Here is a 12,396-nt window from a genome sequence, read left to right as displayed (position 1 = left end):
CAGTCAAGGGGAGCCTAGAGAGGTGGTCACATGTCTCCGAGGCACTTTGGTCCCTCTCCACAGAGCTCCTTGCCATGCTCACCACCAAAGCTGTCCCATTTCAGGCCTCATAGTCTCCCATAAACTACCACAGCCACCAGGCTCCTGACTTTGCTCTCTCCCCCTCTGGGCTCCCACCAAATCTGTCTAAAATTGTACGTAAGTGTGGGTGGTTCATAAAGGCAGCAGAGAACATTTATGAGCACCTGCTGCATGTCTATTGCTAAGCTATGTACGTCCACTGATTTCTCCCAATTATCCTGCCAGGAAAGTGTCATTATCCCCATTCTTCACATGAGGTTCAGAGAAATTAAGTAACTTGCCCAAGACCACACAGCTACAATTTGATGGTGCTGTGACTGAATCTACACCTGTCTGCTTCCATCCCTAGGCCTCCTCTGAACGCAAAGTTCCAAAGAGTGAGAGTCCAGAAACCCCAGTGTCCACACATTCTTACAACTACACTCTTGGGAAGTCCTTCTGGATGTCTGACTTAAATCTGTTCTGCTGCACCAAGCCCCAGTTGCTCCTATTTTTTCAGGGAGGGCAATGAGAAGGGTGACTTCAAGAAGTGGGTCACGTCACTGGGGACCTGGCCTTTCCCAGGGAGCAGGCAGCTGAACAATGGGAGATAAATGTGTAAAAACAATCCTGTTACTAAATATATCGGCTTCCCGAGAAGATGGGGGTGCTGACACGGAGCCCATGGGCCTCACCCTGGAGACCAGTCTCGTGGCTCAGACAAGCTGGGGTGCTCAGAGCAGCAGACCAGGCTGTTCCTACTGTCCCGGGGGCTGGGCAGAGGGGTGGGGTGGCAGGCCAGCATGGAAGGGGGCGATGTCTCCTTCTCCCAACTAAAGCTGCCAAATTCAAGCTGGCTTATTTGCATATTATTTTGCATATATTTACATACCACTTTCTTCAGCCACTGCCTCTCCCCCATTTCCAGGCTCTCTCTTTAGTCACTGCACTTCTGGATCTCAAGCAAAGAGGTCCCTTGGCAGGTACTGGTTGGGGGCACTGGGAGGGACCAAGAAGTTGCAAATTTACAACAGTAACCTAGACACCCCACACCTCAGTGGCAGAAAGTGCTGCCTATAGTCTAACCTCAATTTCCTTGCTTCTGTTCTGCTCCATCTCAGCCCAGTCCTCCTCCCTATCAGTTTATTTCATGCTTACATCACTCTGAACTCCTTCAGTCTTTGCATAAACAATGCCATGCTTTGCTCTCACCTTAAGGCCTTTGCACATGGCATATCCTCTTTCTGAAGCTGTCCCTCCATTCTGCCCTATGAACAGTGACTCTTCCTTCCAGGGCCAACCCCAATGACCCCTCATCTAAAATTCCTTCCCAGGACATTGGCAGTGGTGGGGAAGGCCCTGGGCTTCCTTCCATGTGTTCATTAGCTTTGTCTCTCTCTGCAGGGCTGCAATGTTCCACTGGGCAGCAAAAAGGGCCTACCAAGCATGGCTGATGTTTGAATGAATAAATGAATGAATCCTGACCCCCGCCCTCAGTCTCTCTCAGCACCCAAAGATGCCCATCAGTCTCCCTCTCCGTAGATGACTTCACTCACCCTTGGAAGTTAGGGGTAGATACTGCATCTCCCTCCAACTCTCCCTCTAGTCCTGGGAGACTTCCCTCCTCATCCCCACAGCCTGCTCTCATCAAGCCAGGAAATGCTGGCAGGAAGTTCTTCCTGGTGTCTATCCTCATTCCATTTTCTGAACATGCCTGCTTCTTTATCATTATTTTTGGAGAGGAGTCAGGGTCTTCCATCATCTCAGTTTCATCATCTATAGCTGAAATAAAGGCTGCTCATTTCTCCCCAATTTGTCCAGGGTAGGTTTATACCATTCCTGGACCATTATGCCCCAGCCTAGTCCCCCTCAGGAGGATGGATGATAACCCAGGGTGGAGAAAGGACATAAAGCAAGACCCTGTAGCAGGGAGTAGCCAGGCTCTGTACGGAGGTTCAGAAGATAAAACCACCACAAGGGAGGGGCTGCCCGAGAAGGGACGAGCATTCTGTCTCTGGGGGTGTAAAAGTGGACAGGTCTGTGGGCAGGCTGCAGAGAGGAGTAAGGCAACTTCAAGATAGCAGCTCAGATGTTCTTAATGTCCTCTTTCACTAAGAGTCAGCACTGAGCACAGGTGTCCCACTTGTGCTGGGAGTGAAGTGGGAAATAAGAGGAAGTGGGCTCTGACATTGAGGAACTCCTTGGCTGGCTAGGTGGGGGACTCACACACAGAGAATATCTCAGGGGAATGCCAAGTCTGAGTCATATTTTTGATCCTAAACCCCCCCCCCAAAAAAAAAAAAAAAAACCCACTGCCATCAAGTTGATTCCGACTCCTAACAACCCGCATTGGGTTTCCTGAGGCAGTAAATCCTTACAGAAGTAGATTGCCCCATCGTCCTTCTGCGGAGTGACTGGTGGGTTTTGAACCACCAATCTTCTGGTTAGCAGTCAAATGCTTTAGGCACTGTGCTACCAGAGCTCCTATACCATGATATAGGAAATCAGGGGAGAGATTTCAGAATGATACATGGAGTCAAAAGAAGAGGGAACCAAGGAGGCTTCTTAGAGATTTCCTAGTCAAAATTCTTTACCCAGCCCCCTAATCCTATGAGAAAAAGTCCAAACCCCCTAGCCTGGCCACTTACGCCTCTTTCCATTCTCAGCACCCTTTCATACTTCTGTCATCCCAAACTCTTTTTGTTCCCTGAATATGCCATGCTCTCTTACACCAAGCCACCTTTACATGCTGTTCCCTCTCCTTTTCCTTGCCTGCCTGGGCATCTCTTACCTAATCTTAGAATCCAGCTCAAATGTCTCTTTTTCTGAAGCTCTGACTGGTGTGGAGCCTCCTCTGGGCTCCCACAGTTCCCAGGGCTTCCCTCTGCACGTGCTGCTCACACTGTGGGGTTACAGGTTTCCACTTATCCCTCATCAGACTGGGCACTCCCTGAGAGCAGGGCCTGAGTCAGTGTCCTCTCTATGTCCCTGGCACTGGGGAGTCCCTATTGAATGGATGAATGAGTGAATGAATGCAGAAAAGGAACCACAGTGAGGGGGTAGATTGTATAGGCCCCAGTGGCAGAAGCCTGGGGAGTGCAGGTGTGGCCTGACAGCAGCACTGCTGAGGGTGAGACTCTCAGTCCATTAAGACTGAAGGGTCACTGCCAGAGCTCTGCACAACCCCCCCCCCCACATGCCCATTTGGCTAGATCCCAGCCAAGCCATCAGCAGTCCCTGGGGACAGAAGGCTGGAGTGGGAAGCAGGAAGAATGGCAGGAGCTGCTTGGTGGGCAGGGGGAACTGGGGGTATGCATGGAACAGAAAGATGATTAACCCTCCCTGAGCTGATCCAGAGCCCCTGGATCCTCCCCGGGAGGACTGCTCCCCAGCACACAGCTCAGCCAATCAAGAGGTTCGGGGTTCTGGGCAGGGTCTGAAGAAGGAGACTGAGGCTCACATCTGATGGCGGAGGTTCAGCCCTAGCCTTGCAGTCGAGGTGTGTGTGTGTGTGTGTGTGAGACAAAGCCACAGCTTCAGTTTCCCTATGAGCAGTAGACGGTTCCACGATCTCTGACCTTCTGTATCCTACAAGAGTCTCTTCCACTACCGCAGTCCAACATCCAATTGCCTGAGCCTTTCAAAAGCTTTTCCCCTCCTGACATCCTGCCTCTCTGAGACCCCTCCGTTGCACCCTGCACCCTAGTCCAAGGCTGAGACATCTCAATGCTCTTTCCACCTTCTTCTCTCAAGTTTTAACCAAGCCTTCAGATTTTTCCCTTCAGAAAGCCCTTATCTCATTTGCCCTTGGCCCATTCCAGCCTGGGCCTCACTGATCCCTGCATTAACCTAACCTCCACTCTGACCTCCTGGCCTCCACCTCTCCCTTCCAGTCCAACCTTGACATTGTCACTAAGGCAGCTTTCTGAAACTCAAATCTGATCACATCCCTCCCCACATAAAACTTTCCTGAGCTCCCCAAAGACTTCAGGATGAAGCCCAAGAGGTCTGGAGTTCAAAGCCCTACAGGATGTGGCTCCTGTCAGTTCCTTCAGCCTTCCCACTGCTCTTTTTCACACAACCTCCTCACTATTCCCAGCACATGGCCAATCCCAACCCAAGATTTTTGCTTATGCTAGACCTACCCCACCTGTTAGCTTGAGCCTGATCTTTACTGCTTAATTCTTCTCAAGCTATTTTATGCCTATGAACCTTAGGAGGTCCCAGAGGGCACAGTCCTTATTGCCTATTTCTTTTCTGCATCTCCCCACAGGGCGTAGAATGAATTGTCCTGGGCTCATGGGAGTGGTCACGTATTTAGCCACCCCCTCCCCGCCTCAGTGGGCCACATTATCCCAGCTGTGCCAGGGGAAGGCAGGGGGAGGAAATAGCCACCCATGCTCACACAGATGAATACACACATAAAGACATACACATGTACGCATACCAGCCACACAAGCACCAATATATATATTCATGCTATTGCACGCTAGCACCTAAACCAGAACACTTATACTAACATACAATCCCAACACACACAAAGATACCAATATTCACACACAAACATGAATGCACACGGTATCAAACAACATACATATTGAGACACTCAATTTTATAGACACCACATATTACTAACACGCATGACAACAAACTCAAACTCACACATACACAAACACTGCTACACACATATACACTCCAACCTGTACTTGGCCGTGTGCTGATAAACTCTCACAGCCACACAGGGATGCTCACACACCCTATGAGGCTGCTGCACATCCAACCACCAAGGAACCCAAAACTGTGAAGACCCCCCTGCAGCACGCATGTCCTCACATACCTCACACGTGTACACAGATACATCCTCACATAGCCTTGCACAAACCTGCACCTCCACTGACTTGGAGACACACACAAACACAGAAACACACACACGCACGCGTGTGTGTACCACCTGCCTGTCATCGCAGCAGCCCTCAGATTGTGGAGGAGCACCTCCATGGAGGCTCCCTCCACCCACCTGCACGTGTACACACACCCCCGCATGTGGGTGCACACAAGGCTGGCACCCACAGGCTTCATTCTAACTAGCCCTATGGCTCCCTCTATCCCATCTTGGGACAGATGCTTTGGGGTAAAGTTGCATAAAGTGACAGCCCTGAACCCCCAATTCCATGAGGAAAGTGGTTGCCTCAGACCCTCTATTTTAGGGCCACTCTGATTCATATTCTCTCTTTCTCAAAGACACACACACACACACACACACACAGAGTCTGGGGCATTGTCCTTCTCCAGGGTCCTGAAGCATCCTATCTCAGACCCCAAAGCCCTGTGGAACTTGCAGACCTCCCCCATCGACGTGCCCTGAAGGGGTGGCTCAGGCTCATTATCAAACCCTCCCCCAGCCTGCAACCCAGCCAGAAGCCCCCTCTCTGAGACTCCAGCCTCATTGCCCCCTAGGTTGGTGCCAGGCACCCCCACTCTGGACAAAGTCTCTCAGCAGGCTACAGTCCGGGAACCCAGTGCCCAGGATCAGAATTGATCCTTCCACGTGGCTCAGCTGCATGCCAAGCCAAGCTCTTTGGAGGGACTCCCAGGACCCTGTCCGTAGCAGCTCTTGCAGTTGCCCACCTGGGACCCCAGATCCTTGCTACTACTCACGGCTCAGCCGGTCGCGCTGCCGGGTACTGCTGGCTCCTGCAGAGGATGGAGTGGCCGCATGCCTGCCCCATCGCTCCTCATCGTCCACCTTCCCTTCCGGACTAAGGTGGCACCTCGCCCTGTCCCCCCTGCCTGGGGTCCCGGGCCAGGCGGCAGGCACGGCAGGCACAGGGAGCAAGAGCAGGGGCCTGCTCCCTACTCAGCCTGGACTCAACACCCCAACCCAGCTCTGCTGCCCCGGCTGCTCCGCCTCTCCTGCAGCCTCTGCTTCTGCTGCTCGCTGGCTCTGGGAGAAGGAGGCTGGAGCAGGTTTGATAATGCAGAAGGGGGAGGGAGGGGGGAGGAGGAAGAGAGAGAGGCCCAGACAGAGAGAGGGAGAGGGAGGGGTAGAGAGAGGACTCCGACTGGGAGAGAGGAAAAGAGAGACTCACACACAGGGAGAGATTGAAAGAAAGAAACAGGGAGAGGGAGAGAAACACTCAGACATGAATAGAGAGAGGAGAGAGACAGCAGAGCCTCAGAGTGATCAAGATGGAAATACAGAGATCAGAGAGGCATGGGGGGAGCACACACACACACAGAGAATAAAGACATGAAAAAGAAAACAACAGAGATAGAGAAATGGAGAGAGAGGAGAGGTTGATGGAGTCCAGAGAAAGGTGGGAGGGTAAGGGGCTTATTATGATCCCCCATGGGCTGTACTGGGAGCTGGAGACCCAAGGGGCAGGTGGATGGGACCCAGGCCTTCTGCTATCACATCAAGTCTGGGAAGGCAAGGGCCCCAAGTAGAACTAGCTTCCACCTCTTCTAGGCTCCCTTACTTGGATTATATCCTGTCCTAGGATCTGTCCTCAGCATAGAGTTGGGCACTCAGGTGGCTCAGGGAGTTTTTGGCTAATGCCCATTGGGCTCAGAGATTTGTCATGGAGCCCATCTCTTGATGGCTCTGCTTGACTGGGACACTGTGGGAGCTGGTGCCTGAGCATGGACTTCCACTAGGAGTTGTTCCACACAAGCCATAGCCTGCCCCACATGGCTCTCACTGCCCACCATATGGAGAAAGGCCTGCCATGCTTCTGGCCTATCCCAAGAGGACTCCTCAGGATGAGGAGTATGGGGGTATTTTATGCAGTGGGACAGGAAGGGTGTAGTTTCAGCACAATTCCTATTGTACAGAAAAAGCTCCACACCTTGAGGCAGAAGATGTAGGTACAAGTCCAGGATCCACCACTAAATTATCCATTAATTTATTCACAAACACCTACTATGAACCAACTAACAGATGTGGTTCAGATTATCCCCGCCTTGAAGAAGTGCCCAGGCTTTGTGGAGAGGAAGGGGCTGACACTTGCAGGCTGTGACAGTGGGAGGCACATGAGGGGCTATGCAGCCCAGAGAGGGCATCAGACCCAGCCAGGGAATTTATTTGCAAATATTCCCAGAAGAGGGGATCTGAGCTGAGTCTTCAAAGGCAAGAAGAGGATAGCAAGACAACGGGATGTGTTCCAGCTAGAAAAGCTACATGTAACCCTCATCAGTAACCCTGACTATGGGAGTGGAACAGTCCCTGCCCCACACAGCAGGATCCAGACAGAGGAGCCCATGAGACTGAGTGGGAACCTGGACCACACTGATGATCAAGGGTAGGGGTGGACAGGAATGACTGAGCTCACAGGAACAGGCCTGTCCGGGTTGAGTGCTGCACAAATTAGTTATCTTGTGGTTCAGGATGTGTCAGGAAACAAAACATGAGGGAGTCTTTTCTTCCCACTGTGGCCTTAGAGGGTAGACTTTCGGATTTCTGAAATCTTTGGAAAAACTGTTTTCTCTCTTGAAAGCAAAGAGGCCCAAACTGGTCTTAAACCAGCAGTCACCCCAGACGCTGTCTTGCCTCTCAAACTGATGCATCCCTCGGGGCTCGATGCTCCATCCCTGCCAGCTGGGCAGGCATTCCCCAAGCTCAGAGATCTGCAGCCCTGGACTATGTCCAGTGGTCCAGCTCCCCTGCACCCCCTGAGAGCCCAGTCACGGGTCTGAGGCTCCTGGCCATAAGAAGCTGAGTCAGAGGCCTGCCCTCCCTGAACACACACACACACACACACACACACACTACTGTTACAAGGAAGGGCCCTCTTGGGCACAGGTGGACACAAGTGTGATGAGGCCTCACCTGGCCCTCAGTCCCCCCTGTCTTCTCCCACTCTGGAAATGCTGGTGGTGGCACCTCCTGGCAATATGCTTAAGAGAGTTGGTGGGAGGCAGGGTATCCTCCCCAACACACTGCCACATCACACTCCACAGTTTCCCCAGAAGTAAGGTGCCTGCAGGGATGAGGTACAAGCTGTAGGACTCAGCAGGTCTAATGGGACCTCCAGGACTTAAGGCCAGTGGAACCTGACATTCATGGGCTCTGCCATGTGTTTTAGGCAAATTATTTCACCTCTCTGAACCTCAATTTAGTTTTAGTTTTCTCATCTGAAAGATGGGTCACAAATTCCAAGTTGGAAGGGTTGTAAGGTTTAGGGGATGTCTGTAAAGCTTTCAGTAACTACTGTGCCTCTCTCCCATCCCCAATGAAGAGGTTGGGCTTAGGGGGCTGAGGGCATAGCACTCCTAAATTTGGGGTAGGGGTTCCTGTGGGGCAGTGCTAAGACGGAGAGTGCAGAAAGTGAAGAGGGCTAGAGGCAGTCTATGACCACTCTCCCTCCCACACCTGGAATAGGCCGGCCAGCCCAGCTGAAGGTAGGAGCCAAAGTTCTGGAGCGCCTAAGGCGAAACCCCGCCTCCGCCGCAGGCCCCGCGCCACGCCGCCGGCCGCTCTGCAGGGTGCTGAGCCCTGCCTCCATCCTCACAGGCCCTGGCCCGAGGCCCAGCAACCCAGCAGCTGTTGTTAGTTGCCTTAGAGTTGATTAAGGCTCACGAAGTCCCCATATGTGCAGAGTAGGATGTCTCCACAGGGCTTTCAAGGCTGTGACCTTTCAGAAGCAGATCGCCAAGCCCGTCTTCCGAAGCGCCTGTAAGTGGGCTACAATGGCCAATCTTTTTGCTAGTAATCAAGCACTTAAGCACTTGCACCACCCAGGTCAGCCCATCAGCAGACACTTTATTTTTTTTCTTTTTCACTAGCTGGTGAGCTGGATGCGAGTGAGAAGAGTCAGGATGCTTCTAAAAGGCAGGGTGGCTGCCCAAAGCGATAGAAGGATGCAGCCTCATCCGATTTCGCCCCGTCCCAACCGCCTCGGGAGGACTGCAGGCCCTACAGGCGCCAGCTGCCTCCTCACTGACAAAGCAGCGGCCTTTTAGAGCCCTCCTCGGTCCCCTCCTGCATGGCTGTTCCTTTCAGACGGCCCCTCCTCTGTCTCACTCACTGGCTTAACCTGTCTTCGCCCCCTCAAGACACAGGAGCATCAAGACTATCAGGTGCTCATCCCTCCTTGCTCTTCGGAGGCCCCTCAGAGCATGAAGGATTCCTCCAACATCACCTCATGTGCCCCCTGCAGCCCAGCCCTCTCTCTGGAGCTCCAGATGTCTGCTACTGGCTGCCTCCTGGACATGTCCCCTGGGGACATCCCTTTGACCTTCCACACTCAAATATTCAACATCCAACACACCTCCCATTTCCTGTCTTTATCAAAGGCATCTGCAAACATTTAATCCACAGGCTGGAACCTTCAAAGTTGCTTCGCCTCTTCCCTATCCTCCATCACCCTGTGTCAAATCTGCCTCAAAGGCCCATCAATTCTCCCCTCTGCAGATCTCTCACATCCGTCCCTTCCTTCCACCGCCCCCCCCCCAATGCCCCAGGTTCTTTCTTCCTCCCCTGTTCATTCCCGAACCACCTTTCCCAGTTCACCCTCTCTATCCCACCTCTACCCTGCACCAAGAGCCAGCTTTCTAAGACATCTGTCTGGTCATGTAACTCTTTAAACCCCTTACATGGCTCCCAGGTGCCCTCAGGATAGAGGCAAAGCTTCTCAGCGTAGCATTTGAAGTCTTTCATGATCTGGCCTGATTGACCTCCCTCCAGTTTCTGTTCCAGTTGAGGCAGCATCTGGTCCCTAAACACATGCTAGCTCTGCTCTCCTCAGCACTGTGCAGGCTGTTTCTCCTCCTGGGCTGACCTTTTTCCTTTTGTCTGTCCATCCCACATTAACCCATCATTCCTAGGCTAGTTCAGCTCACATACTGGCCCCCATCCACAGTAGACAGGGTAGACGTGCTCCTAGTTCTGGGTGGAGGACTGAGCAGCCTTTGACTGTCTCTCCCTTTCCTGAACTTGCCATCTGTCCCACCACCTCACCCTCCTGCCCAGATTCTTTTGATTTCTTCTACTGGATCATGCTTTCTCAAGGGCTGGCACAAGTCCTAGTCACCTCTGTCCAGCTTTTGGGCAGCCTCAAGTGAGACATAGTGGAGGAAAGAAGGAAGGAGAGAGATGTGTGGGGAAATGATGTGGTGCACATCAAGGTTCAGCCCAGGGTTAGGTAGGAGCAAACCCTCATTAAGAGGCTACAAGTTACAGGTGGATATAGGGACGCAGGTGGTAGTGGCAGGCCCTCACTGACCTACTTCATGGGCATCCCCATGGACTGGGACTGATTGAGGCTGCAGAGTGTGAAACAACCCTAGACTCTCCAGGGACAGGCTGATAATTGGCGGAACATGGATTTCACGGAGGGTTGGCCTGAACCTCCCTGAGTAACTCCCTCTGGCTGGGGGCCAGCATGGGTCTACATCTGGGTCTCCTGGAAAGGATCCCAGGTGTGTGGATGTGTCGAGGGGGGGGGGGGCAGGAGGACTGGAAGGTTAAGGAGCTCAGGGAGCCATCTCACAATACTCTACCCCCTCTCCTCAGTCAGGAAACTCTGAGGACAATGGCTGGAGGAGTCTCATGTCCTTGGGAAATGCCTGGTCTAGTATCCTGCATCCCCGTACTAAGCACACACCCCACCATGGTCCATAAGGCCTTTGCTGACAAAGGAATAAAGGGCCACCATAACTTGCAGAATACCTCTAAGGTGGGATAGCTTTTCTCATACCTCAGGAAGGTGGCTTTGGGGACCCAGAACCAAGGTTGAGAGATCACAGGTTTGCTTCAGGCTCCAGAATCCATCCAAAACAAAAATCAAAACACCCCACTGCCATCAAGTCAATTCTAACTCACAGTGACCCCCACTGGCTTTCTAAGGGAAAGTAAGATTGCCTCATCTTCCTTCTGCAGAGCGGCTCATGGGTTTGAACCACCAACCTTCTGGTTAGCACCAGAACCCATCAGAGCTGCCCAATGAGGGAAGGGTAGTGGAGGTGGTGAGCTCCCCATTTGTGCTGGGCCGAAGAATGAGGTGATAAGACAGATAAATCCAGGAAAGGAAGAGGCAGACAGGTTGCGTGCTGAAATGGCCTAGGAGAGATGGGTAGATTTGGGATGAGCAGGAGGAAGGAAGAGGAGAGGCAAATCAGCCTGGGATAGGGTTGGACTAGACACTTGAATGTGCCTTCTGTCGAGGTTGACATCATTTCCAGGCATATGAACCAGAGAGCATAAAGTCCTAAAACTAAACAAAGGCATTGATCCATGTCACTTTAGTTTTGTGTGTTTCACTGTACATAAATTACATTTCAATAAAATTTATTTTAAAAAATAAAACGGGGGGGGGGGGGGGGGGGGGGAGGAAGACGCTGGAACTAACGAAATCCAATCCCTCACTGTACACATGGGCAAAGTGAGAGCAGAGATGTGCCCAGGTCACACAGCAAGTAAAGGGCAGGGCTGGGTCTGGGAGCAAGACTCCTGGCCACTCCTCCTGGTTGTAATCACCCACCTCTTGCTCCTCCTCACTCTCCTTCTTCAGCTGGAACAGAGGGCCAGGAGAGATGCTATAAGTTGTCAGGGGATAGCTTGCGACCCTGGTGAGTTGTCCCCAGCAATGTGGACTTTCAGTAGGGATGGGTCAGGGCAGAAGTGGCTTCTGCAGCCTCATATTCTGGGGAAGGCTTTGCTCTCCCTGGAGCCCCAGATGCCTCCCCACCCCCAACACAGCACACCAAGCTCCTTGCCCTGGGCCTCCCACTCAGCCAGATCGACCTCTTCCACCTTAATTCCAGGCAACTGGTGGGGGGAGGGGGGAGGGGGTGTGACTCAGTGGAATAAAGGCAGCTGCTATATTTGAATTATTATATAAGGAGGGAGGCAGCTACAACGTGACTCCATCAAGGTGGAGAGACAAGTTGAGGCCAGGCTCAGGAGGCAGGGTTCTTCTCCCCTCCATCCCTGGGCTCCAGGCTGGGCATTAGACTTGACTAAAAGCAGCCGGGGAGTGGGAGCCAGTTTCAGCACTGCTGGACTGCAAGGAAGGTCCAGGTCTTGCCACACTAGCAAGCACCATTCCCTCTCCATCTTGCCAGAAAAATAACCTTCACTAGTTAGTTTCTAGAAACTCAAAAGCAAGACAGACTAAGCCTCAGATCTTTCCCGTGACCCCCTCAGATCAGAGTTTGGCACTCATTTGGAGAATGATGCCTGACAGGGAGAGCACCAGGCATGAAGGAAGACTCAGCCCACCTGCACCACCTGAGAAGGGCCTGTGTTCCTGCCCCAGCTGTACCACCTCTACTGAAGTCCCTTGACACTGGCAAATTTATGCTTCGGTTTCTTTACCTATAAAATGGGAACAAAAA

The 12,396-nt window shown here is 52.4% G+C and overlaps 1 protein-coding gene across 1 annotated transcript in view; it reads right to left on the bottom strand.

Annotated features, from left to right (window-relative positions):
• PDE2A (phosphodiesterase 2A) overlaps positions 1-5,789 on the bottom strand; it is a 111,899-nt gene extending 106,110 nt beyond the window's left edge. Inside the window, exon 1 of the mRNA XM_007940973.2 lies at positions 5,719-5,789. Coding sequence (XP_007939164.1) covers positions 5,719-5,789 — 71 coding nt within the window. The remainder of the gene's footprint in view (positions 1-5,718) is intronic.
• Between the last annotated feature and the right edge of the window lie 6,607 nt (positions 5,790-12,396).

The sequence above is a fragment of the Orycteropus afer genome, unplaced genomic scaffold (genome assembly GCF_000298275.1).
Source record: "Orycteropus afer afer isolate SDZICR_OR568_19922 unplaced genomic scaffold, OryAfe1.0 scaffold00074, whole genome shotgun sequence".
Classification (NCBI taxonomy): Eukaryota; Metazoa; Chordata; class Mammalia; order Tubulidentata; family Orycteropodidae; genus Orycteropus; species Orycteropus afer.
This window is presented reverse-complemented; position numbering and strand designations above follow the sequence as displayed.